Source organism: Prunus mume, linkage group LG8 (genome assembly GCF_029339155.1).
Source record: "Prunus mume cultivar Tortuosa linkage group LG8, ASM2933915v1, whole genome shotgun sequence".
In the NCBI taxonomy this organism is placed as follows: domain Eukaryota; kingdom Viridiplantae; phylum Streptophyta; class Magnoliopsida; order Rosales; family Rosaceae; genus Prunus; species Prunus mume.
Window position 1 is genome coordinate 19,715,896 of NC_142705.1, and position 26,988 is coordinate 19,742,883.

General features: G+C 36.3%; 2 protein-coding genes across 10 annotated transcripts; both read right to left on the minus strand.

Moving 5' to 3' along the window:
- Window positions 1-6,368: 6,368 nt before the first annotated feature.
- LOC103339130 (uncharacterized) lies at window positions 6,369-11,906 on the minus strand. 8 transcript variants are annotated; one of them, XM_089042994.1, is made up of 10 exons: window positions 11,580-11,906; window positions 10,972-11,126; window positions 10,795-10,897; window positions 9,307-9,419; window positions 8,480-8,548; window positions 7,805-7,920; window positions 7,627-7,679; window positions 7,098-7,218; window positions 6,720-6,859; window positions 6,369-6,621 (listed from the first exon to the last, which is right to left on the minus strand). In XM_089042994.1, exons 4-10 carry the CDS (start codon window positions 9,351-9,353, stop codon window positions 6,520-6,522), a joined length of 648 nt encoding a protein of 215 aa, XP_088899120.1. In that variant the 5' UTR covers window positions 9,354-9,419; window positions 10,795-10,897; window positions 10,972-11,126; window positions 11,580-11,906; the 3' UTR covers window positions 6,369-6,519. The 8 variants fall into 8 exon arrangements, with proteins under 8 accessions (XP_088899120.1, XP_088899119.1, XP_008240634.2 ...); XM_089042993.1 differs by having other exon boundaries at window positions 6,720-6,862; window positions 11,590-11,841; XM_008242412.3 differs by having other exon boundaries at window positions 6,720-6,862; window positions 7,627-7,681; window positions 11,580-11,832.
- Window positions 11,907-12,789: 883 nt separating this feature from the next.
- On the minus strand, window positions 12,790-25,133 carry LOC103339131 (uncharacterized). Of its 2 annotated transcripts, none has more exons than XM_008242415.2 (8): window positions 24,975-25,133; window positions 24,200-24,310; window positions 22,820-23,067; window positions 22,208-22,363; window positions 21,947-22,103; window positions 18,766-18,905; window positions 18,633-18,668; window positions 12,790-14,059 (listed from the first exon to the last, which is right to left on the minus strand). In XM_008242415.2, the coding sequence occupies exons 2-8, from the start codon at window positions 24,279-24,281 to the stop codon at window positions 13,154-13,156; spliced, it is 1,725 nt and encodes a 574-aa protein (XP_008240637.2). In that variant the 5' UTR covers window positions 24,282-24,310; window positions 24,975-25,133; the 3' UTR covers window positions 12,790-13,153. The 2 variants fall into 2 exon arrangements, with proteins under 2 accessions (XP_008240637.2, XP_008240639.2); XM_008242417.2 differs by having other exon boundaries at window positions 24,729-24,975.
- Between the last annotated feature and the right edge of the window lie 1,855 nt (window positions 25,134-26,988).

The window sequence follows — 26,988 nt, forward strand, 5'->3', positions numbered from 1 at the left end:
TTTGGTGGCCGAATGAGGCTAGCCGCCAAAGAATGGCTTAGTGGAGGAGGTGAGCTCGAGGGGGAGAGAAAGAGAGAGAGAGGGAGAAGAAAAATCTGATTTTAAAACCGAACTTTGAAATATTTACGATTATGCCACTAGGCTTCCGTTGAGCGTAACTTCTTCGTTACAACTCCAATTTAAGCTCACTACGTGTTTATGGACTCATCTCGACGCGATCTACATCATAGTGCCATTCATTTTCCCAAAATCCTACCAGATTAAAAAGTGACCAAAATGACCCTACCTTGAGGGCAAAATTGTAATTTCATAATCAAATAAATTAAATAAATTTATAATGATTAATTAAATGATTAAAATTGGATCGAGATGTTACATACTCGATATTGTGGATTTAAATGTTGTTTGAAATACCATATTGTATTGATTGAAACTTTACTTTCCAGTTAATTCTGAGATTGTTTTACCTACATGTGTATTTTATTTTATTTTTTTTCTGTACATAAATTTGCTTGTGTTTTTAGTAAGTTTTCAAAGGTTTTCCAAAACAGAGGGGTTAGTATGTTCTATATAATTACATTCAAGAAAAGCTTTCTTTTTGTCCACTCACACTTTTACTCTTTTGCGCCCCCATGAAGTAGATAGCTCAGAGTTCGGACGACCACATAAGCTACTCAAGGCGTCGATGAAGTCCTTGTAGTTCTACCTAGTAGGAAACTTCATTTTTTCGTTTTCGTTGTTTATTTGAAACTAACTTTGCAAATTTAACTCCAGTAGTTGCTTTGATATTTCCCACTTAGGACTGAATTTGAGGCCAAAGGCCATGTGAAATTGTGTGTGCCTTATCTTGTGTGTAGTGCCAGTTGGGATTATTAGATTGTCGTTATTTATAGGTGTTAATTTGGGAAAAGTCCATTTTACAGGGGAGACTTTGCTGAAATTTCGGTAGAAGTCTCGACCCATTTTTCTTAAAAATTTTGGGTGAGAGGTGTAAAGTTAGTAGTGGGTCCGGTACCGTTCGAGTGCCGGAATATGTAACCAGATTCGACACGAGTTCTGAGGGGAAATTCGGGTCGAGTCCTATCAATTCAAAATCCATCTTTGCTCGACTATGTCCACAGTACCCAAACTCTAAGAAATTCCAACGAGATACATGGCTTCTCCTCCATAATAGAATCCCTAACCTATATAGGTCCTTGAGTGTTACACAGGGGTTTTGGTGATATTTATGGCACTCATGTTATCACAATAATTAAGAAGTTAGATGCATGAGACCTTCCCATACATATATATATATATATATCGTATCCTAAAATATTTTTGGTCATAGGATCACCAATTTGACAATGGTGACCCACAAAGACTGGTACACATTATGTCTGCTCAATTGGGAGGATGACTAGTCTCAAGTCATTTGTGTAGAGACACCGAGACAAATGTGAAGGTGCTCTATAGAAGATGGAGTCCACTGAACACAATCAACTCTAGAATTCTTGTATGGAAGCCTTACTCACAAGTGTCAAACAAAGAATTCTAAGTTGTGATAATGCAAATTAATCCTTAAACTTGAGACCTCACAGTTGTCCTGTGTATATGTTGTTTCTCTTTGAGAGCACTATACGGTCGTATCAAAATGATGTGACTTAAAGGTGTTCTTCAGGATTCTCAACGTGTACGTAAAGATAGGTGAATGTACAACAAGGAATCTCTGCTCTTAGTAAGAAGAGAGAATACTCTAAAGATATGATTTGTGAATCTTTGGCCCAAATATTGGATGGAAATTGAAACAAGAACGTTTGCAATTTCATCAAATTGAATCATATAATCTAGAGATGTCATATTAGGTATTTTGACACAAGTTTATCATATCCCAAGAATATGACATAGAGTATTGAATTAGAGAAGGATCGAACTGCATTGTAATCACAAACTGACTAGGTTCTCTAAATGAATTCTTTTTAGCTTGGGTAACCATGACACACTGCTAGGTATCACTCATGGCTTGTGGAAGCCCTGTAAGAACTAATTATAATTAGCCTTCGCCAAGAGGGAGAATTATATGGAGGGATACAATTCACACTTGATTCAGAGTGAATCATTAATACTCACTACCTCGCTAAATAGAACCTATAAGATCGCACACCCAAAAGGAATCAATTGGGAAATTATAAAGAGAATGAATGATTTTGTGACTTGGTCAAAGTCAATGTGAAAGTCAAATGTCAAAGGTCAAACGGTTGACTTGACACTTGACACGGTCAACTAAGGATGACTGGGACCAACACTCATTAGACAAGTGAGTGATTGAATTAGTCAAGTCACTAGAGTAATTAAATTGGTTAGATTAATTTAATTATTCAATTAAAGTTATGAAACTTTAATTAAAGGTCCCATGTGACTTGGAAATTCAAAAAGGATTTGATCATATGGACTTAGGCACATATGTGACACATTATAGGATTAATGTGTTGGACAAAGATAGCAAAAGATGACACACAAAGGGGGTGTGTGGCTACACTAGGGTTTGGGGGCATTTTTGTCACTCTTGTGACATTTTTGATCCTGTAAGTGTGTAGCTATGTAATTCTGTCATCCTATGTTTTTCAAGTTGGTGAAATTGGAAGAGAGAAAACATCAAGCTCTCTCTCCCTAACCCATTCAATCTATCACATCAAGTGAGGGTGCTAGCACCACTCTTTACTTGTTGTCTACTCATTCTCTCATCCTATTCAATCCTTGGTGAAGAGCTTTGAGGAGGTGCATATCTTTGTACCTATTTGGAGAGCTACAAGGTGTAGAATCAACATCAAAGGGAGAGCCAACAACAAAGGGACCACTTCCTTTACTTGAACACCATTCTTGGTTTCAAGATTCGTTCCAAGGGTGTGAACATCTTATCTTTCTCTCAAATAGGATTTAGAGAGTCTTTGGTACAAACTTTCATAGACTTGTAAATATTGGGACCAAATGAGACTTGCATGAATCTGTTCACCCGTTTTGATTTTAATCCTGTGATGGCAGGGTAAAGTTCCCCATTGGCTTGACAACCATCGGTGGTCAACAAGTCAACTTTCTTTTGTGTATGAGCGTGTCACTGTAGCAATGAAAACCCTAGCAGACTTCTTAAAAATAGATAACTTGCGTCCCAAGTTATTGATTTCTAAACAAGCGATTGTGAATTTGGGTGAGGAATATCTCCCAAGTAAGTTCTTTTCTTTACTTCAGACTGGTGAAGACTTCATAATTTTTCACAATACAAAATGGGTAGTTCTTGCCAGAATAGACAAAAGAAGACAAACTATTTTAGGCAAAATTGCCTATTACAAGACTCAAAAATGAAATGACAACTCCGAAGCAAGACAACAGGATGTTGGACTTCGATTTCTGCCTAGATAACGCCTCTGAACCGGCTGGATTGGATGTATCTGTGTTGGATTGGCTCGTCAATGCCTTCAACTGATGAGTTTCAGCTGGAAATCAATACCAACATTTTGAGTTTAGCAGAGCTTCAATTTATTTCAGGCCATGGAAGGCTTGCTAAACGGGCAGAATTAAGGCCTCTTCACCTAGAGAGGGAAAAAGTGGTTGGATTGATGATCACCGAGCTGGAGCTATGCTATGGTGCTGCTTGCTTGACCAAGCTTTCTGTAAATTTGCTGAGGTTTTCATATTTATAAAGACCCGGGCTCTGCTTGACTTGGCTTTATGTTAAACCAAATTTGTAATGAGAGAAATCTAGCTTTGTAAAATGCTTTCTCTGAATCGAATCAAATCGAAACTTGAATTCTAGTTGACTTGTTTCTTGCGGCTCAATGAGCTTTGGTTGCTTCAGTATTTGAAGGCTTTTGAGATCAATGGATCTTTTTGAGTTTGTCAAATTGTGATTTTGAGAGTTTTGTCTTGATTGATTTTTTTTGTTGTCCTCTTGATCTGTTCACCTCCTCTCATATTTATAGAAAATGCTGAAGTGGGGCTTTCTAATCTTTTAATAATGGGCAGTAGATTTTCCAAAAGAAAGATCTTTTATTTTAAATGCCAAAAAAAGGGGATTTTATCTATTCATGCAGAAAAACTATCAACAGTCAGTTCTTGTGGTGATTATTTTCCTGCCTTTCCTAAAAGAAAATCTAATCCCTTCTTATTCTTCAACTGCCCTTTGTAAGAAGGCAATCTACCATGATGGTTAGTTTTCTTTTTCTGATGAACAACTCCATGTTCCCTACTTATCTCTTTAGAAAATGTAGTTTGCTTATCCCTTGGAAATGACACCTTCTCTGGTGCAAAATTTCTATGTATATAGAAAGGGATTTTGATCTTTTGGCTACAAAGATTCAGAGAAGTCTCCTTGTAAGACTTGCCTTGATTAACTTCCTATCAAGCTCCTCTGTAATAGTTGAAATTTTTTACTTTTCAAAGTCAGGTATTCACGTAGGGCTCTTTCGAGAAAAGATTTGCTAATTTTTCGCTTTTGGGGTAGAGATCAAACAGTGTGAATTTTTGAGAAGTCAAAAACTGTGTTAGTTTATTTCTACTCCCTATAGATAAAAAGCCCGAATGTTATGTATATGGGCCTCTTGATAGAAATGGACTGAGCGTGCTGAGAACTGGCCCAAACTCAAGGTAACTTCGGTGGCTGTCAAAAATTGACATTGGCTGCTCTTCGGTTTCTTTTAAATATCAAGCCCAAGCTGTGCTCATGTTTGTGGGCCGCATAAATGGATTGGGCTCGCAGAATTTAGGCCCAAATAGAATCCCTAGTTTATTTAATGCTTTCGCTCTTACTTTGATTTCATATTAAATATGGCTTGCTAGGTGATTTATACTCTTAAAAATTGATTGTAGTTTTTAGAAATCTCTACACAACATCATTCCCGCAATATTCCCTTCATTCTACACACGCATTAGATAGCTCACTCCACAAAAGAAAGATGTGAGATCAATATATTTGTGTTGATGTGACTAAAGAATTTAACTGTGTTGTTATTAGGGGCAGTATACAAAAATTTTATACAATACGGGACACATGCATGATGTACTATTTTTCCCTTCAACTAAATTTTTGTCCCACCACCAGTGGGGTATAGCTCAATTGGTTGAGCTCTTCCACCTCAACCCATGTGAGCAGAGATTTGCAACCCCCTGATACCTAATAAATATTTGTGTAAACCCCCCCTCCTCCAATCGCTCATATAAAAAATAAACATTTTTATTATTGGATTTTTCTTAACAACGTAAGTGCGTCCAATAACATATCAAGTTCAGAAGAATGTTCATAATTTTTTTAAAAAATTAAAAACAATATATTAGTAAGCGTGTGAATCCTTGACAAGGCTAACTCATTGTTTTGGGTTGAGTGGTGAGGTAAGTCTTCTTGAAATGGTGGTAGCTATAGTATTGATTTGGGTGGAGTGGTGGTGGTTTAGGTAGGAGGAGAGACACGGGTGATGACGGGTGGGAGACAGTGCATAGACTTCTACCAAAAAAGCGTTATTGCACGATTGACGAATCCAAGCTAGACCCGCCAGACCCATTCGCCCGCTATTTCCCATTTAAAGCAAAGAATTAGAAGCACAGTAAAAGCCCTGAGAAACCGTAAAAGAAGGACAAAAAGTCACTTTTGGTCGTTTTGGTATTTTTACCATTAAGGTTTCTGTAATTTCAAAGAATTGATTTTTCCATTTTGTATTGTTTATCTTTAGAAGAATTGATTTTTTTAAATAATTTGTTGACTAAATTAGCCGTCCACAAGTAACAAAAGTTCAAAAAATTTGACAAAAATTGAGGATTATCCTTAAATTGCTTCAAATTGAAGCCACAAGAATCTTAGTGGTAAAAGTGATAAATCACAGAAACCAAAAGTAACTTTTTTGCCCTCTTATTGTTAGTGCGCTTTCATATTTGTAATAACCTTGTGTAAATTTGTATTTGTACTAGCTCTTATGGCTGATAGCCCTTGTGCCTGAATTATAAATGCAATCTATCTTCTTGATCTAAAAAAGGGCAAACAATAAATTATTTTTTGTTCTGAAAAAAACATAAGAAAATGTCTGTTTCTCTTTTCCCTTTTGGATGAGAAAAAGGAACATGCTTTAGAATTCATGGTAAAGATGCAACAGATTCAACAAGCTTTCCATCTCACAGAGCCTGTATAAAAATAATAATAATAATAAAGCCCCACACTTTCCCTTCCAAACTTTGACAAAAAGACAAAAAAAAAAAAATTCGAAAAGTACAGTTCACCTTAAAATTCCCTAATTGTCCTACTGTTGCTGAGAAACCTTATCCTACAAACCCTCTTAGTGTGAGAATATAAGGACATTGACCAAGGAATCCCAATGAGAGATGCGACAAATAAATAGAAAATAAAATATGATAAGGCACTTGGATCAATGAATTAAATATGTTACCACTGGATTTTGAAGATAGAATTTCTTCTATGATATTACAAATGGTGAGAACGTAAGAAGAATTACAGGAATGAGAACTGAAAAAATAAAAAAACCAAAAGAGAATAAGAGATCATCTTCTCAACATATTGTATGCTGGCAAATCTTTTACACTTGAGACATCTTCAAGTGCAAGCTCACGCTCTAGCTGACTTCTTGTAGACTTCAGAACATCCTGGAAAAAAAATTTGACAGTAAGACATGAGTAGGAAGGATAATATAAGCTTGCATCTGAATTTAGCAAACATAGTAGTATATGACAGAACCATTTACATTGAACTCCATATAGGAAGCACGTTTTGCAAGCCATTGAGCATCCATCATCTGGAAGGCTACACAATAAAGGTTATCAAATGCCATTTCATCTTCTTGAAGCAGTTCGACAAAACGGATGCCTGCCAAACTAGTTGGCTCTGCTGCAAGAAAGATATAACCAATTATTCTTTATAAACAAAGCATCAGCATTCAGAATATGATGAAGAAAAAAAAAGTAAATTCTTGAGAAAACCGGATTAATGGAAAATAAGTGACGAGTCATCAAATAATACTAAGATATGGTTCTTTGTCATCAAATAGTTATCTGCCATTTCCTCATCAACCATTGTCATACTACGTTGAAGTAATATCCACTAATTTGAAAATTTATTATACCTGATTGAAGATCCAACATTTGTGCCAAGACAAAAGAAATATTGATACCAGCTACAGCAAAGGGATATTCCCACTCAGCTCTAGTTCCATCTTGTTTGTGCAACAATCTTTGGAATGATTCCTGTAAGAGGATAAAATCAGAAACTCATTAATCCTTTCACGAATTTTGTGGAAACACAGAATAAAATGATTACTTAACTATGAAACCCGAAATCCCAACTCAAAGGAAGAGGAGTAGGTACACTAATTCTTGCCATGGAAGTTTATTTATGCAGTAATATATGTTCATTGTAAGTCAAAAGACCGGTTTTAAACTAGGACAAATGAAATCACATAAGTGACCAGAACAGTAAAGGCCAAAGAAACTGGATGGTCCGAGCTTTAATAAATTAAACAGAAAAAGATACTGCTTGAACCAACAGCGAAACATATCTAGGACATACAAGTTTTTATGATCTAGTAGGTGAAATCTATGTTGCAAACATGAAATAGAACTTTTTATAATTGAAAAAGACAGAAAGAGACGAACCGGATACTGTTGGGCGAAAAATATAAGATTCTCCAATGATATAAATCCCCCGCCTCTACAAATAAGGTTGGAAATTTATTGTTATCATATCAATTTATTCAGAAAAGATATATGAAAAAACAAAACCAAATACATATGACTCACTTAAGGATACTTTCATTTTGTTTTATGTACGTACCTAAAGTCTGTTGAAGGGTCTGAACCTTGCCATCCCATCTGTTTCCAAAGTTCTGATTTAAGAGGTGGGAGCTCCTTATCTGGATAAGCCAACTTCCATAACTGTAAAAGTGCATCCTGCAATTAAAAACTTAAGTAATTACTTCGAGGTTTTCATTTTGAGTAAACTGGAGATAAAACCAAAAAATTACTTCAAGGTTTTATGAAAATACAGACAACCCTTCTATTGTTAAAAATTTACTCGGACAATAAAATATACTAGTCCGCCCGCACCCACAACAGTACAATAAACCAGTACTTTGCTTTATTACAATATATATAAATTTTGTCTTTTTCCTTATTACTCTTCAACTTACATTGCTCACTCTGTTGTAACCGTAAACACTTAATTTTTCTGAACAATGAGCCATATTTTTAGGCACTTTTGAGCATTAACGCTCCAACCAAATAATCAAAAACAATGATAATAACATACAAACATTAACTGCAATAATAAAAATACTGATAATACTATAAATAAATAAAATGTTATTATTATTATTATTATTATCATTATCCAGATCTTATTTTTATTTTTATTATTATCATTATCCAGATCTTTATGTTTGATATAGTACTACTAGTAACACCAATTGAGAAATGATCAAAAATGACATCAAATGGATAAAAGACCTACTTGATGCTCCACACGAGAGCCATCAAAGGGTACTTCAAGCCTTTGTCGCAGCTTTCTGAGTCTTGCTTCCTACAGGACATAAGTACCAACAGCAAGTGAACCATGTTTTCAATATATACAAATCTACATTATGCAATATATGCTTTTCAATTATACAAACAACAGAATTGTTGACATCCCATTGCTGCAGAAAGCTTAAGTGGTTGTTATACGAGATAACAATTAAACGAGCCCAACAAATAAACTACGACATAAATTAAGAGAGCAATTGCAGGGATTCGAACTCAAAAATCTCCCCTTTTTGATACCATGTTACATTTTCTCGGTTTATCACCATTCCTGAAAATTTAAGATGTAGGATATAGAACTAAAAGTATATTAGTGATACAAATTACACAATTTTTTTGAAAATTGAACACTTCAAACAATAAAAGCACAATGTATGCCAAAAAAAAAAAAGATAAAGAAAAGATGAAGTACAAATATCCACTTCAAATGATGGCTAAGGAGTAAGCAGTTGTGTTTAAGTGCCTGAAAGACCAAATATTCCATTATACAAACTTCCATTGAAATAAATATAAAAAAGATTAATGTTCATAGTATCAAGAATTAGCGTACTCTCTCGCATTTAAATGTTATATTATAGACAGGTTGATTAAAAAAATGGAACAAATTCATAATTGATCCACCAACAGCAAAAACACATTTCATAAGATAGTATTAGATAATTGAAATGTGAGGCTTCATCTTAAACTTTTCATGCATTTAGGATCTAAGGAAAATATATACTCCTTGGAGATAAAGATCAGATCATTTATTGGACATACTTGCAGAGGACTAAGGGGTGGTGCAAGCAACTTAGTGCTTTTTCCATTTTGTGTAGTTGAAGGGAAGGTCAAAAGCCGCCCAATAAGCGATCCCGATCCAAGAACAATATTTGCTACAGAGAAAAAGATGGAAATATATAATTACAAAAATAACAGTACATTTTGAATGTATAAAGAAAATAAATAAATTACAAAGAATGAACAGTGATCAGATAAATGCAAAAGAGCAAGAGCCTATTTGGGAGTACTTACGCTCATAAGCGCTTTTGTTGAAAGCGCTTTTGTTAGGGCCAATGCTGTCACTTTTTTAAAAAGTTGTTTTTGTTGTGCTTTGAAAATAATTAGTACAAAAAGCAGTGTCAAATTGTTTGGTAAATTTTAATATTAAACTGCTGTAATTGTGAATAATGACTAAAATAAACATGATGTTGAAAGTGTTATGCGCTAATCAAGTGGTGATAGTGGTGGTGGTGGTGATGAAGGTGGAGGTGGTGGTTGTGGTAGCGGTGGTGGTGGGGATGGCGGTTGTGGAGGTGGAACTGCGGGTAGTGGTGGTGGGGCTTGAGGAGGAGGTGGTGGTTGTGGTTGTGACGGAGGAGGATGTGGTGGTGGCGGCGGTGGCGGTGGTGGTGGTGTGGTGGCGGTGGTGGTGGTGGTGGTAGAGGTGGTGAAAGTGGTGGTGGAGGTGGTGGAGTTTGATGTGGAGGTGGAGGTGGTGTCATTGAAAAAAATTAATGACAGTATTTTGGGAATTAAAAAAATTAATTAAAAGGAGCATGCTTTTAAAAGTTTCTATCAAAAGGCCACTACTTTTAAAATAATCGGGATATTTTATTTTTATCAAACACCTTAAACTGCTCAACTTTAAAGTGAAACATGTTTTTAACGAAAAAAAGCAATCCCAAACGGGGCCTTAGAAGCACAACAAAAAAATTATTAAAATTCAATTGCTTAATGGGCAATCACTCGGAAGTTCTTTTAAAACCTAGAAAGAACTTTACCTATTACTTCCAAATGTTGCCAAAAGTGCTCTTGGTCATCTAGAAGTGTTTCATTTAACCTTTCTAAAAGCACATACAAACAAGCTAAATATCTGCTACCATAAGCTGTTTCATATTATTTTTAACTAAATTGAACTCTCCAATAGAATGTTGAATACTCCTCATGGTTCTTTACCTCGTCCAATGAAAATTGCCACTCTCTAGAGACAATTCAGTAACTTAACATTTGAAGTTCGATGAAGCACTGGAACAACTGATCAGGGATAATATTCACTTAATCAAATGGTTTAGTTATCAAGTGGGTACCTTTCTGAGAATGACTTCCATAATCAGGTCAAAAATGAAATAAACTTAACAGTTTCAGTTTATTTAGTTAGATCATGTTTTAAAATTCTAGCTATATAATGCCTGGCGTCTTGTTAACAAAGTTGAAAGAACCTTTCCAGTAAAACAGTATAAGTCTTTTTGACACCAAAATTATGATTACCTAACCACCGTGCCCACTGTGCAACCAACTGAGAAAACAGAAGGGTCCAATGGAGGTGTTCCTTTCTCCGTTCATCATTGCAGGTCTCTTCAAGTGAGGATTCCTGTGGTAAATCCAAGAAAGATATCAACCACAAAGTCCCCACTCTCCATGTAAATGAACAATTAAAATCCCCACCTCAGCATGCGTATCTGAATAATAATTCCCCAGTAGAGGCTCATTAAGATCATCTGACCCTGATGTCTCTAAATGCTCATTCTTTTTCCCATCAACATCCCCATGATGAAGCCTTTTCCGCAAAGTTTTGATGTCATGACGCTTCCTATATCAGCCTGAATTTTCAAACAAAGAATTTCATCAAGAGCATTGTTATGAGCCAAATGCAGCATCCTCAAGTATACTTGCAAACAACCCAATGACAGAATCTCTCCACATTTCCATTAAAGCAACAGCTTGCCACCAAATTCAAAGCCAAATCATACCCATAAACGTATAACCCATATTCATATACCACTTAACTTAGTAATAATACATACTTAAAACAACTAAAATTCACACTACTTAACTAGTGCACAAAATGTCCAAGTTACTGCGATACATCCAAATATTTCAAACCCATAAACCCTAAGACTGAAATAACTGGGATTTAGTTCGAAATACAACAGGGGTTTGTGTCATATGCCAATTCAGAGACATAATCTAAGTTTACAATGGAAAAAAAACGATGAAATACCAAAAAGAAAAACTAGGCAGAAGAAGGAGAAGACAGAGGCTTGTTGGCTTACCTTACGTTACCTTTAGGTTTGGCAAGGGATCCCAAACGGAAAGAGCTTTTTGTTGTTGATTCTTTGCTAGACAATCGATAAGCTCTCAACTTTTCCGTTTCTCTAAATGGTATTAAGCAAACAAATAAGGTGAACTGTATAAATCTATGGTTTCTCCATTTGTCTGCGTTTTCCTTTTATTTGTTTCATCAGATCAGTGTTGCTATTGCTCAACATGACTTTCTCAATCCTGAGTTTGACGCCAATTCAATGCGAACACCGCCGAGGTGACGTGTCAATAACGTGCCCCGCACTTTTATTTTTTTATTTTTTGGGTTAAGGATTTAGAATTTAGATGTCACAGAAAAATAATAATTTAGAAATTAAAGAGGGCAACGCTCGCCTAACAGCTACGACTTGCTAACCTGAGATATTTATATAAGGCATCATTTTCGGCATTTAACTCTCAAATCAATCAATTTAGTCTTAAATTTCTTAATCAACATATTAATTTGATCCGTGTTGTTCCGTTATATTAAAAATTATCACGTGATTCCGTCGATCCAACAAAAACCGCTTCTTGCTTTTTTTTTGCCTCTGGCTTGACTACTCTGCTTGCTTAACACAAGTGTGATTTAACCTTCACAGACCACTGCACTGGCTAATTTTTCGTCAAAACGCATCCCACCCACCCATGAGACAAACAAATCGCTGGTTTTGTCATCTGCACTAGCTCATGTCCTCCGACCACCCACCCACGACGTTAGTAACACATCACCCAAGTCATTACCAAGCATTCCAATAGTAGGTGTGGAGAGTGAGCGAGATGTAGCTTAGTGAAAAAAGACATTAATAGACCAATAGTCTCAAATTTGAACCCCAATAGACATTGATAGACCAATAGTCTCTACCATCGGTTGTATTAAAAAAGACAAATATTGAGATATTTATTTATGCGTGTATTTGGGAGAAAAAAATTATCACTATCGCAAAAGAAAATGCACGAGTCATGTTGAGACATTATTCCAAGCAAATCTTTACGGGCTTGCTCTTATGAAGACTTCTGAAGCTAAAAATCCGTTGAAAATTTTACGCATATAGTTAATTATATTGCTTAACTAGTATTATAATCCACATTCTGACCAACAAAGCCACTGCCACATTGTCCCACTCGATTCAACAAAATGATCTCCAAATGGCTGAAGAGAGTAGAGACTAGCTAGGCATGCCATATCCAACATTAAAGTACACATTAGTGATGCCCCAAACTCTGTTTACAGCGCCAATCAAGTTTGCACAGGTACATTCAAGTTAGGCACTTCATGTCAAATTAAAATATAGCTACCGAGAAACTTCCTTTCTACTAGACATACATTAAAGGAGACTGACTGCTTAAACTGGCATGGGGAGGTGGACCTAGATGTTTAGAAGACACTATTCTCTACTAATTTACATAATAACACAATGCCTCTGAGAAATTCCACTGGCTCCATTGATTTCCAAGATGAATTTGTCACCAAAAGTTATGGGTACCTTGGCTGGTTTTGTTCACAATCCAGTATAGGAAATTCTGGCTTGGTAAAATAAGTAGGAACTCACTGTCGAGGTACTGGCTGTGTATTTGACTGATTACTTTGCCCATAGAATCCCATACCCAGTGGTCGATAATAACCTCCAGTAGCTGGCTGCAGCTGCTGTTGCTGCTGCTGCTGAGGCTGAGGCTGATGTTGCTGTTGTTGCTGCTGCTGCTGCTGTTGCGGCTGACCTGGCCTCGACAAACCCATTGAAATATGCGGAGGTATGGGGGGTGGAGGTGGCAGAGTATTTGATCCATATCCGTAAGGCATTACACCCACCATGAGACCAGCAGATTGGGCATATTGATTCGCTGGTGGAGTTGCAGGAGATGCTGATGGTGCTGGAGGTGGTGGGGGTGGTGGACCAAAAGTATTTTGCATCTGGTTAGCTTGGGACAAAGGCTGCATGGTTGCCGGTGGTGCATGTTGAACATTGGTCATTGTCTGCTGTTGTAGAGGAGTAAAATAGGCTGTATTGCCAACATCAGGATTGTTAAGTTCAGATGCAGACATTTGCTTCTCAAGCTTGGGCCGTTTTTCTGGAGGAAACATGGATAATCCTGAAGTAAATGCAGCTGACGTTAGGCTACCAGTCATTGAGGCAGCTTCTTCAGCAACAAGGGATGAAAGAACAGAGGTCAACATCTGGGCAGAAGATGTAGATGCAGCTAGCTTAGCAGCGACAGCAGCAGCTGCTGCCTTTTTGTTCTCTTCATCAGTAGTTTTGACAGAGGCAAAAGAAATCACAGGTTGGGTTGGAGGCTGAGGTGGGATGCCAGATGGTTGCACTAATGATAAATTTGGTTCTAACACCCTTGTAGATTCAGTTGTCATGTTAGTGACATTGCTTTGGGGATTAACAACCGGGGACAAAGTCAGTCGTCTTTTAATATTACCCAGTTTCTCAATCTGATGTCGAGCAACCTGCATGACAATAAATAATTCCTGTTAATCCAAGCAGCCAGTATATTAATATAGTTTTCACAATGCAAAATTTGAAAAAGCAGCACAAGCTCACCTACAAACAAAAGAATATGGCATTTACTGTATGTAGAATGAGAATGATATACATGCCATCTAGCCTGGCTCCTAAAGTGCAAAGCAGCAAATACACAATTGGTGGAGGGTTGCCTACCTTTGTCAATTCCAATGAGTTACACTAATAATTCAAACTTGGATACTTGCTTTGATACCTTGATGAAATTTATTGACTTATTACTGTTCCTAAAACTTAAGTTGTTAGAGGTACACATATATACTTGCATGTTCGCATGTTTAATGTGATGGGAAGTGCCAAGGGAATTGCATTATAAGATATTATTTGGTATCCTCTGTCCTGAACTTATATCATACATAGATAGACCATGTCTCTCATGGAAATTGTTACGGCTTTTAACAGATATTCAAACCAGCAGTAGATTTATAGCTTGAAAAAACGAAATGACTACAACGTCAGTGTAAAAACAAAAACAAAAGGTCCATATAAAAGGTAGGTATAGCTGACAGTTTAATCAGGAGAGGACATATTACTGTGAACTGATGTTGGGGCATGAGAGTAATCAACTTATTATTGTTGCCTCATCCGTCTCGTGGGAACTTTGTAACTTTCTACTTGCTATTTGGAGTTAAAACGGGAGCTACCTAAATCAGAGTCACTATTTCATGGAGAATTTGGAAGACAGGCAATGGCACTACTTGTTGCGACTGGAGAAAAAGGAATATTGGAACATTGATAGGGCTCCAGCAAACATTTCTGTCATTCTAGTATCATCCATGAGGACTTTAGCATGAATCGTCCACTTTAATTTAATAATATTTTAAACTCTTAAAAGGAAAAGTAAGAAAGAGGAAGAGGATCATATTTCTGATTGATTCAACTTAGTAATATGCACAGCCTACGGCCTTCCATAAATTAAAAGTTCGAAGAAGAAAATTTCTTAGAAATCAACCCCAGAAATCATCCAAATGAGCTCAATCAAAGCAATTAAATTAGCTAAACCATCCCTACACATAAGGCTGTTTACAGCCAACATCACTGATCCCCTCAAGCTGGAGAGAAGATATCAACTACCCCCAGCTTACTGCAAATAAAATCACTACCAAGTCTACCATCTTCCACAAAAACTTTGACAGCTTGGGCCAAATGAGGGTGGTTAAGATTCTTCAGTTTTGTATTGTTTATAGCTAGCCAAAGAAACGAAGAAGAGGGCGTCCTTTCTGCCACTTTAGCCACAGTAGGTCCCTAAGTAAAGCTAGGCAAGAACCAAGACTAGATCTGAGCGAGACAAGAACCAATATGAGGTCCAGGCAAGAGCAGAAATGAAATGAGATCAAAGTCAGATGAAGTTCAAGCAAGATTGTGAGATCGAATACTATATCCAAATGAGACCAGATTGAGACAATATCCGTGCCACAAGATTTAATGGAACCCATGACAGAGAAGTAAGAGAGACCTTATCCATATTTCTTTTTCCTCTTTTCTTATTTTGTGAGAAAGTAGGTACGGGTAGATGCTTCTTTAGCTCTAAGGATTATATTTATCGGATTTCAAGCTGAAAAGTGAATTATGAAACTGGAATAGGATCATATTTTCAACTGAGGACTATAGATGGTCGTATATAGCCTCCATACAACTAGGGATAAAAGAGTCGATGAAAAATTGCTAGAAAACATCCAAATCAATCAACCAACTTACCTAAATTAGCTCAATCATCCCTGCAAACTAGGTTGTTCACAATCTACATCATCAACATAAACCTTCAGAACCTAGAAAGGCCTAAAAGGAAAAAAGAAATCTTATATTGTAATGAGGAAAGCATTGTCCATGGACAGGTCCAAATGTAAACTTAAGAAGATGCGAGATTAAAGATCATCTAAGATGCGAGCTTACATCTCAAGTTTAACTTATCCCATTCTTATATAATTCCATTCATTTCTCCCAAATGGTGTGTTATGGGACTGATTTCTGGGAATTATATTCATTAAAAACTAAATACAAGAGTATCTTAAGAGCCTATTTATACTAAGAGTACAGCAGCCTAGCATTCCTATTTCTTGCTTATTAAGAAAACCTAATCCTACTATACCTAATAAATTGTATTCCTACTAAGACTACTTAAAAATCCTAATCCTATTAGGCTACGATTCTAGCTAATTTGGGAATTTTAATAAATCCTAATCCTAATTCGCTAGCAGCCTTGTAGATGCCCCTGCATCAAACTCCCCAGGTTGGAAAAGACTTGTCCTTGAGCCTAAATTGTCATCATCGAAGATTCCACAAGAAGCTTGAAACTGAATTCTTCCTTTCCAAAACAAAGAGAACTTTCGAATATGGGACCATTCTTGAACATTCATGTTTATTCGCTAGCATCAAAACATTAACTAAAATCCCCCGTTGATCAACTAGCTCATGGTCTAGAGGTACTTCTCTTCCCAATGTTGGAAGAGGTCCCATGTTCAAATCCCCCTCCCCCATTGATAAATAAAAAACTAAAAAAAAACTAAAACATTAACTAAAATCCCTAAAACTTGAAATAGCAAATTCCAGATGAAGATTTAATTTAATTTATATGCTTATTCCTCACCCATTTCTTCTAAAATTCTAGTAGTTAAAGAAAATCCATAATCCAAATCAAAAGATTACCCAACTTTGTCTACTACTAAAAGGCTTTAAAGACTGCTGAGCAAAAACAAATAAACAGCTCGCCAATCTAAGGCCTACAGCAGCTCGCCAATCTATTAAAATCACATAAAATGAAGGATCCCAAAAAGATGCAAAAAGAGAAGCCTTAGGAGGCCCAAAAACCTGACTTTCCCAACAATTTTCTTCCACATACCCACTATAGTTCTCGAATATTCTTCTGTTTCTCACCAACCAGATTACCCAAAAGACAGCTAACACAGTGAAATTCCACACAATTCTAGCCTTCCACCACCAAAATACCTACATTTCACAAAGCATGTTTGAAGGGGGCTAAAGAATTACCCAATTAAACCCTGCCTCCCTCACTAAACGCCACCACAGCCTCAATGCATTTGGACAACGTAAAAAGAAATGAGTTTCAGATTCTGCCTCTTTCTGGCACAAAATGCACCAATAGGGAGAAAGATAAACAGTGAACCTTCTTCTCTTGTACCATATCGCAACTATTTGCTCTTCTATGAGCTATGATCCAAGACAAAACACAAACCTTAGTAGGAACATAAGATTTCCAAAATTAGTTTAGCAGGTTGGATTACAGGAAGCGATTTCTAATCAGCCAGAAAATTTAAAAACGTCTTACAAGAGAAGACCCCTAATGAATCCAGTTTCCACGTCCTCCTATCTGGCCTATGTGCTGACAGCTGAACATTTTTCATAACTGAAAAGAGTGCTGCAAGCTCCTCAATCTCCTCCTCATAAATTTCTTCAGAATCGAAAATTCCAATCCACTTGGCCTCCCCAACCCTCTGTGAGCTCAGCCACCCTATAACTTGGAGCAGCAGACAGTCTGAATAGACGAGGAAATCTTGAGCACAAAGGAAATTCACCAGGCAACAATCTTCCAAATCACACTTTGTTCCCCCTCCCCACTACAAACTCAAAGCAAAGGTGGTGGGGTATATTTATTTTGTATTTATTTTATCATGGATAACATTTACACGAAAGCAAAGAAATGGATGTAGTAAAGATTAGGAAGTTTATAATGCTAGGATGGTCAACAAACCAGGTAGTAAAATGGAGAAGCCATCTAAATTTTGTTCTCTTCCTCGGTGTGGCCATTATGCCCCTAAAAATTTGTGATAACTTCCATGACAAAACTAACGAATTTCATCAAGATCCAACTAATCACACTAATGATATCAGGAGGTTAAGTGTCGCATTTTGAAATTTAGGAACCAATATGAGACATGGGTTGGAGTTTAGGAGCATTAATGAATTTCTCCTATAAATTTATAACTATTGGTACAAAACTGATGATTAATCAGATCCACATTGATAATAAAAAATTTGTATATGACTTCACATCTATATATCCTGCACACATTTAAACGCATATGTTAATTAGACCTAAAGTTGATACAAATTTATGATACTCTATTCTCTATGTATAAATGCATATATGACTCAAGATTCAGTTTCCCAGTGTCCTCTTCTTTAAAGTCAACTTCTTCCTACAAAAAAACCAACAATTTAATTCTTATTCCAACCACAAACATCATCTAATCTAACCACCCATAATCTTTGGTTTTTATTTCAAGACAGAAAGAAAAAGAAATGTCTTAAATAACCAACCCGCTATGAACTGAATCAAGGCCCAGGGTTGATAATACCACAAGTTGTACTAGCTACAAAAGATTCTGAGGAACTGATGTTGAGCAACTAGCTGAGCTCAATGACATTCACTGATAAAACACTCGTAAATGCACTTATAAGAGCTCTGTAAATGAACACCATTTCCAAGACGCAAAGACTAATGAATTTAAAAGGGGCAAGTAAAGACTAGTTCACTCTTACTTGCAACTGAGTGCGAACAAGTTCCAGCTCTGATTCCTGTAAAAGTTATATTAGAAAGCAACCATCAATATCTGAAATTTTAAACAAAACCACAGAAGTGTGAACATAAGTGGAACAATAAAAAAAATATTACTTGGTCCTGAAGTGCTTCTTTAAGCTGCGAAACCAAGGCAGATCTTGTTGCCTCCACGTTTTCAAGCTGACCAACAGATTGATTAAGTACATCTTCCTGCTCTTTTAAATCATCCAACAATGTAGATCCCTGCTGAGTTCCTGATAACACAGTTTATAACAAGGAAAATCACTAAAAATCATGGTACTAAGACAATATAAATGAGGACCTTCAACAAATTTCATCTAGAGTTTCTTAGTAGGAATCAAAAACTAAATTTCAAAAAAGGATTATAAAGGAGAAAAAAAAAAGTTAACAGCAACTCTTCTATGTGTATGAAGAACAAGAGAACTTTATGAATCTTACTGACTGCATCAAACAGTTCAACAGTCTTCATTACTATTACATGCATGTACCCAAAAAAAAAAAAGAGTAAATATCACCATACAAGTCAAAAGAGGGGATTTCATTGGCCTTAAGGACCTATTCAGATGGACTATCAGGATTTCAAATCCATTGATCTATAAATCCATATTTCGATTAATTAAAGTGTAATGCTTTCGACTTTAGGATTTCAAATAAATTTAATTAACTTAGAAACTAAAACACATGACCCACAACCATGATTTGTGATTCATGGCCCATGACCTACAGTCTACAGATCATTACACGTGGGCCATGGCTTGCGAGCTATGACTTATGACATATAACTCATGATCCGCAGCTCGCAATGCAAGTTACAAGTTGCTACCCATGACCATTGAACAAATATTTGAAAATAGAAACTTGAATTTGAAATTGCAATGGCTTCATTTATCAAATAACCAACTTTTAGATATCACAATCATAATATCATAACAAAAACCTGTTCTAAAGTCACTCACTCACTTAAATCACAAAATTTAAGTGCAAAAAAGCATACACAAGCATAGGTGTAGATTCCAGGGCCTAGCAGAAGCACATTCCAAACTAATTACAAGGTTACTACTAATACCTAGAAATGGATACTCACTATACTTGTTTTAGGAATTGTTTCTCAATTTGAAACTTACAATTCTGACTCCTAGAATTGAGCTCTAGACAGTAGGTAGATGACTACAATCAGGCCAACCTTAATAGTAACAACATGTCATGGAAAAATTCAATTTTCTCCTCAGTATATTAAAATTGCATAATTTGCATCTGAGCAGAGCCTCCTGGCATTACAATTCGTGGAACAAATAATAATTCACACAACAAATAATTTGGACAACGTTCTCAACAGTGAGCCAATAGTGCAGATAAACCCTAACTGATAATCCTAGTCTCAGGAAATAAAGAATGAAATAATGTGATAAAAAGAGATAGAAATCTTTAATGCCAATCTGAGAGTTTTTAAATCACTTGGTGGTTACTTGAGAGATTCATTAGAGCTCTTTACGATTATGCATACAAGAAAAGTTGCTAATTCATTCTTCCTATAATTAAATTTGTGATCAAGTCTTCCTGTTTTCATGATAATGGTTTGTAAGGGCACTTATTTAGATCCTCTTATAAAAAATTTAAAAAAAGGGGAAGAAAAAACCTAATTGCCAATAATTAGAAAAATGTACATAGCCAAAGAAAAATGCAGAATATGAATTCACATCATGACCTGACCCTAACCTGAAAAAAAATATATAACATAAGTTATAACCATAGCAATTATTCATCTGTAATCTAAAATCTCTCAGATACCTTTTTTTATAAGAAATTAACCTTCCTTAATATAATTTTAAAAGAAAACATATCAAAAGACAAGAAATTAATATATACAGAATGATTCCCAAACAACATCCTCCGTCCAATCTGAAAATACTGCAAACGAACTGAATTTCCCAAATATTGTGAAGAGATGGAAGGTCATAAGAATGCCCAAAAGCATATACATCCACAACAAAACAAACTCCTGACCCCTGAAGGCTGTGAAAGATCCTCCTATTTCTTTCCAAAGGAAAGGCCCAAAACACAACCAACACTCAGCATCTCCCTAATACTTCACCTCTCTTTCCACCACCAAAAAGAACTTATGCCTTTCACAAAAGGAGAATAATATGATGCTGGAGCTACCCAACTCAGTGAAGTTTTCTTAAACAATCTTAACCAAAAAGATAAAGAAATACGGCAGTGCCGAAACTAGTATCAGAAAATGCATCAGATGGACAAGCAGTCCACCTCGACCGCGCCAACTATAGATGCAATACAAGCAAAACCACACTCAATACAAGCCTCAAACCAATCAGAATGAATTTCTCTTAACTGCAACATCCCTAAAAAGCTTCAAAAAAGGCGCACACAAGTAACCAAGAAATCTAATTCATTCCAACTAAAAGTCAACTCCTTCCTATCTTAAAAAATTCTTCTGAACTAAAAGACTCCCCTATTGGCAAAATTTTAAAGGCACTGCTACTGGTCCCCCCTGCCCCGAGAAAGACCTCTGTCAACAATGGGAGCAATTTCTTTGAACGACCCACTCCAAAGTGAAACCATGCAACAACTTGACCCTAATTTGTGAAGTGGAGTACCAATGTGGATTGATGTGCTCAGTCGATTCACCAGATATTTTTAAAAAGGGGCAGCAATGAGGTAATGAAACATAGGACCTTTTCGAAGCGTACTTCAAGTGCCCAGACCAATGTCTTCTATCAGGCTATGTTTAACTCAAAGTGATATTATTGGCAGGAGATAACAAACTTGAGACACCCATGAACTCCCTATCATTTGGGTTCCTCAGAAAGATTAAGTTCCAAGACATGGCTCAAGAAGGAAAGTATGAATCTAAGGAGGATAGAACCAGATTATGATTCAAAGAAAATGTATAATCATTAAGGAACATATATACCCTAGTATCTTCCAGAGTAAGAATTCTTGTCCCATTCCCAACAAGAAGTTTCAACAGAGAAGAGAATAATCCCTGACAGACAAATCCAAGGGCATTGGAAGGTGCCTCCTTCCACAGTACAAGAGTATCACCCATTAGAACGCAATAAAATATACTTCTGGTAATCAAATGACTTTTATAGCTATATGAAAACTCAATAATTGAAGTCAGAAAAAACAAGACTTCAATTTTCAAACCATAATAAGAGTCTTACATTTTGTCATCTAGTTCCATGACAATCATTCTCTCCAAAGTTACATGTAAATAACATTAATTAACGTAACCAAAGGTTCTAGGTCTTACCATGAGTCAAGGTATTTTCAACATCTTCATCAATTTTACCCACATGATGTAGAGCGGCACTACACTTGTTCAAAGCAGCTTCTTCGCTAAGATGTTCTTCAAGAACAGGTTGAAATGCGGTAAGTATTTTTTCTGGCAGACCTCCAACAGCCAGTTTCTGAGGTTTAGAAGAATAATAACGCATGTTCAAGCTCAATAATTAGGAATACAATTATGAAAATTGAGAATAAACCAGCTATATCTACTACCCCAGGGGCTTACAATTCTAACTGAGTGTGCATCCCTCTTCACTATCTTGATAGGATTTGAACTCTTTCCATTGCTTACAGGTAGAGCAGGAGGATTCTTTCCCATCATTTCATCTTTAAGACTCTGCCCTCGAGACCCAAAAACCTTCCTTTCTTCCCAAATGTCAACCTGAACAAAAAAATGCAAACAAATAAATACAATATCCAAAAGAAAAAAGTTCCTTAAGGATTTAAGTAATGAGACCAGATTGCTAGGCACAAATTATTAAAAGGAATCAAAACTAAGAGCGGACACTAAACTGGTTCACTCTATTCCATTACATGGAATAAAAGGTGCTAGTCTTCCAGGACAGTGGGAGCAAACTAAGAATTTTATTCATGGATAGAAGGTGCAAACTCAGCAGCATAGCAAGTGAAATCCGCTAGAGCAACAAAAAAGGACTTAGTATCAGACCCCGCTACAATCAAAAGGCAAAGAATACAGAATCTTTCAGTTGCTCAGGCCCAGTACTGAAGACTTAATATTGAAGTCTCAGGTCAACTAACCTGATAACCTAATCTCACAGGTTATTTACTACTACTGTTGTGTTAAAACAATGAATTAAGAGAACATAAAGATGCTCACCAGTCTTGTGGCAACTTTCTTTCCATGTCCATCACCATTTTCATAAACATGCTTCAGAGCTGAAGGAAGGAACTTCCAGAATTCATTCACAAACTCACTGCCCTTTCGCCTACTGTTTTGCAATATGTCATTAGCCAAATATAGAAAAGACACACGCTGGTCTTTTTGAGAAGAATTGAAACATTTATCCCATGTTTCAACAATCTGTTTTGCTTTCTTTCGGTGAGAAATACACCAACGAGACAGAGCTGTTTAAATGTTTAAAGAAACGCATAATATAAACATTAATGTTGGAGCTAAGTGATCAGTTACAAATACATACATCTACAAATTATGATGAAATATTAACAGCTATAGGTATTATCAGTACATCAAGAAATCAATTTATTGTTGAATATGTTTACCAAAAGTATTAACAAAGAAAGAACGCTAAAGGTTTTCTAGAACATTTTCTAGAACATCCAGTATGAAAAGCGCTATAGGTTTGCAAGTCTGGATAAAGAAAGAATGGAGCCATTAGGAGTGGATCAAGATTTTAGCTTAGAGAAGTCATGATGGAAAAGAAATTTTTTAATATATAACTGCATGATGGATAAGAAGCCAAAAATAAAAAATAAAAAGCTCATTATGACAAATTGAGATTTTAAAAAAGACCGATTAGCTGATATTCACATCGCCAATGCATCAATCTTAAATTCATAATGGATATTATGTTGTCAAAACCAGAAACAAGACTTTTGTTAAGGGAAGGGAAGGGTGAGGGGTGTACACATGCACACATACTATCCTTTATAAGAAACAAATTTTATAGCTACTCAAGGAAATGCAAACAAAGTGGACAAGATATCAACCAAAGATCACACATCACAGTGCAGTCAATCAAACTTAATAAAACGGTACATTATATAACACCAAGACAAGTATTTATCCCCAAAAAAATCAATTACAGAAGTTATTTACATTATAATAAAATTATACAGGAACAAATATGAACATAATAGAAAACAGAGAAAGCACAAATACAGTTGAAGCGTCACCAACTAATATACAATGTTACCACAGCCAAAAACAACATCATAAAGGAAAGGTAGAAACTTGAACATTACAATTTTCTACATAAATCTAAAATTAGGGAAAAGTGTAAATTGATATTCAATTAGAGTCAGCAAGACGCTAGTCAAAAAAAATATACACGTTTCAGTAAGTCGCCTTTTACCAGAAATTCTTATAAGTATGTTAACGATCAGGTATGTAATACAATGACAGAGAAACAAATACGACCCCTCAATTGTTGACATGTATTAGACCTTGTATACTTGATAATCACACCATAAATCAGATAAAGCATGTAGTAAATAGGGGATTTCTTATGAAGGATACATTCAATGCTTTGCTGTGAACTGTTGAGTTTTGTGAGCTTGTCAGCTAATATCTGTCCGTCAAAAGCTTCGTTGTTACTCATCTTGCTAGTTACTCAATTTTTAACATCCCCTGCCGCAAAAAGTGTATAATTATGTTAAAAATATAAAATAAATGCCAAAAAATGTATGTATAATCTCTACAGTTTTTTACTTTATTTCACCTAATCAAGAAACCTACTACAACCAACAGAATAAACAATTATTTACACTATACAAGCTCTGTCCCAACCATTTTCAAACCGATACATAAATCATAGTACTCAATTCCATCCTCTCTTGCTAAATATTTACATGCAATCACAGTGAAATAAAAATATACATAATTATTCAAAAATAATTAAAAATAAAAATAAAACCCATTTCCTAAACTAAAATTTGATAATCAACTAGATAGTGCACTCCATGGCCTTCATCACTCATAACCCACCAATTTCATAGCACTGTACTGTACCTCCATTTCATTAATCAATTCATCTCTTACTCTTTACCTATTAGTATTGTATAGTAGCACATACTTCGCAACTTTATTCAGCAATTCACGACAAAAAGAATTCTTTGCCACCAGCTAGACACGAAAACGAAATTCTAGGGTTTACACAGAAACGACGTCGTCAGGCACAGTTCCGCTCGAGACGAATCCAAAACAGCGTTGAAGACACGAATCAAAGAGAAGGACGGAAATGAAGAAGGAGAAGAAAGAGCAAGAAGATTTCGGAGATGTTTCGGAGACTTACCGGAGCAGCGAAAGGACGCCCCTTTTATTCTTCTTGCAACTTGCAAGGCCCAAGTGCTCTGTCCCTTCTTCCTCTCTGGGCTGAAACGACGCTGGCCTATTCGATATAGCTATACTCTTGCCAACCTACAACTAGCCCTCAGAAAAGTGAGCGTAAAATTACATAGAAATTTAGTTATATACCCTCTTAACATAGTTTTATAAAAAAAAACCTACGTCATTTAATAATTATAAACACACCTAAGAAAAACCCAACAATTGATAGCTGTCAATTTTTTTTAATTTAATAGTTATTTTTTAGTTTATTTGTGTGTGTTAAATAGCTATATTATCCTTGTACTATGGATTTAAGTGAGGAAAATTAGATCTGCCCATATCTGCTATAAATCAAATAGGCCCAGATCTACTAAAAAACTAGATTTGCCAAAAAAAATAAATCTGCAAAAATCAAATCAGATTTATTTTCTCCTTTCTCACCTGGTGTTTTCTTTAGTGTTGGAGCAAGAGGAGCTTCCATTTGTTGAGGCCCAAAAAATCCATGATTGGACCCGAATAAATTTCTAGCCCAAGACGATATATTATTGGAAAAATATTCGATTTGGAGCACATGAAAGTATGACATACACGAGTCATACTCAACGCCATGCTAAATAAAAAATCCGTCAAACTAGGAATTGAGATTAAAATTATAAAATGCATTTAGTTCGCAAATTCATGCCAATTATCCTATCAAGCGCTATATTTAAAAGCATGCCAAGCAACATGTCATGTCAAAAATTATTATTTCACACCCAATCGCACTACAAGCTTAAGCCACTCAAATGCCCGGGCTTGCTTGAGTGGGTTGTGGTATGAATGGTAACGAATTGTCATGGTTGATGGGCCGAGAAATGGAAGTCTCGGGTCGCTTTAACTCAAACCCTTTTTAGGCTCAAACATGGGTAAGCACAAGAGAGGATTGCTTCAACTAGAGTAGCCCAACCAAAATAACCCATTACTTTAGATAGCCCATAAAGCCTAAATACTTGGTGAATTTAACCCACTCATTAGATGACTTGGTCTTCTATATTAAAGGGCCTATACCATTTGAATAAAAGGAGTCCAAGGCCTTCAACACTTGGCTGAAGCAGAAGGCCACAAAGAAAGCCAAAGATTCACATGTGAGGGGCTGCTGGGAGAACAAGTTCCAAGTGCAAGCATTCAAGAAACTAAGGGGTATTGGCACTCAGGGGAAGATGTTATCCCTTAAACCAGCAGGCGCACCCATTTTCTTTCCTTCATCAAATTTGGCCGTGAAAAGAGGAGGAAAGAAAAGAAAGAAGATGGGTGAAAATGGAAGCTCTCCTCTGAAGCTGTTGAAGCCTCGAGCTCCCAAAAATCCCTGATTTTGTGGGATTGGGCAGAACTTATTTTTGCCTCCATGAGGTAAGTCAAGAAAGAGGAGAAGAAAGGAAGAGGAAAGCTTAGCTAGATTGGAAAGAAACAATTAGGGTTTCTTGGAGAAGACCCATTCCCAGCAGCTATAAATAGGACCCCTTCTACCCAACACAACACAACCCACAACCTTCAGAGAGCAAGCTTTCTCTCTCACATGCAAACCCAGGAATTTTCGTGCTATCCTTCCTCATTTTCCTTTATTTCCCCTGTTTTGGCAGATTGACAGAAGCTTTGACAGAGTCATCAAGCTGCAAATTGCGAAAGTCACCCAAAACTCTTCACCATCCTTCTCCCTCTTCATCAAACTTCCTTAGAACCTTTCTCCCTCTCCATTAGAACCTTTGTACCTCATAAGGAACCCACAGATCTCTCTCCTAAAGTGCTAAACCCATGATAATTTTTGCTCTCATGCCATAAGTCACTCATGCCAAGTTAGAATATTTATCTGTAATTTGTTGTCATTTTCATTGGTGAAGGTAACCAAGGAGTTTCCTAAGGCGTCATCACCCTTTCGAGACATCCTTGGAGCTTGATCTTCGAACTCATACACAAGGGGACACTTGCATCAGATTGTCTTT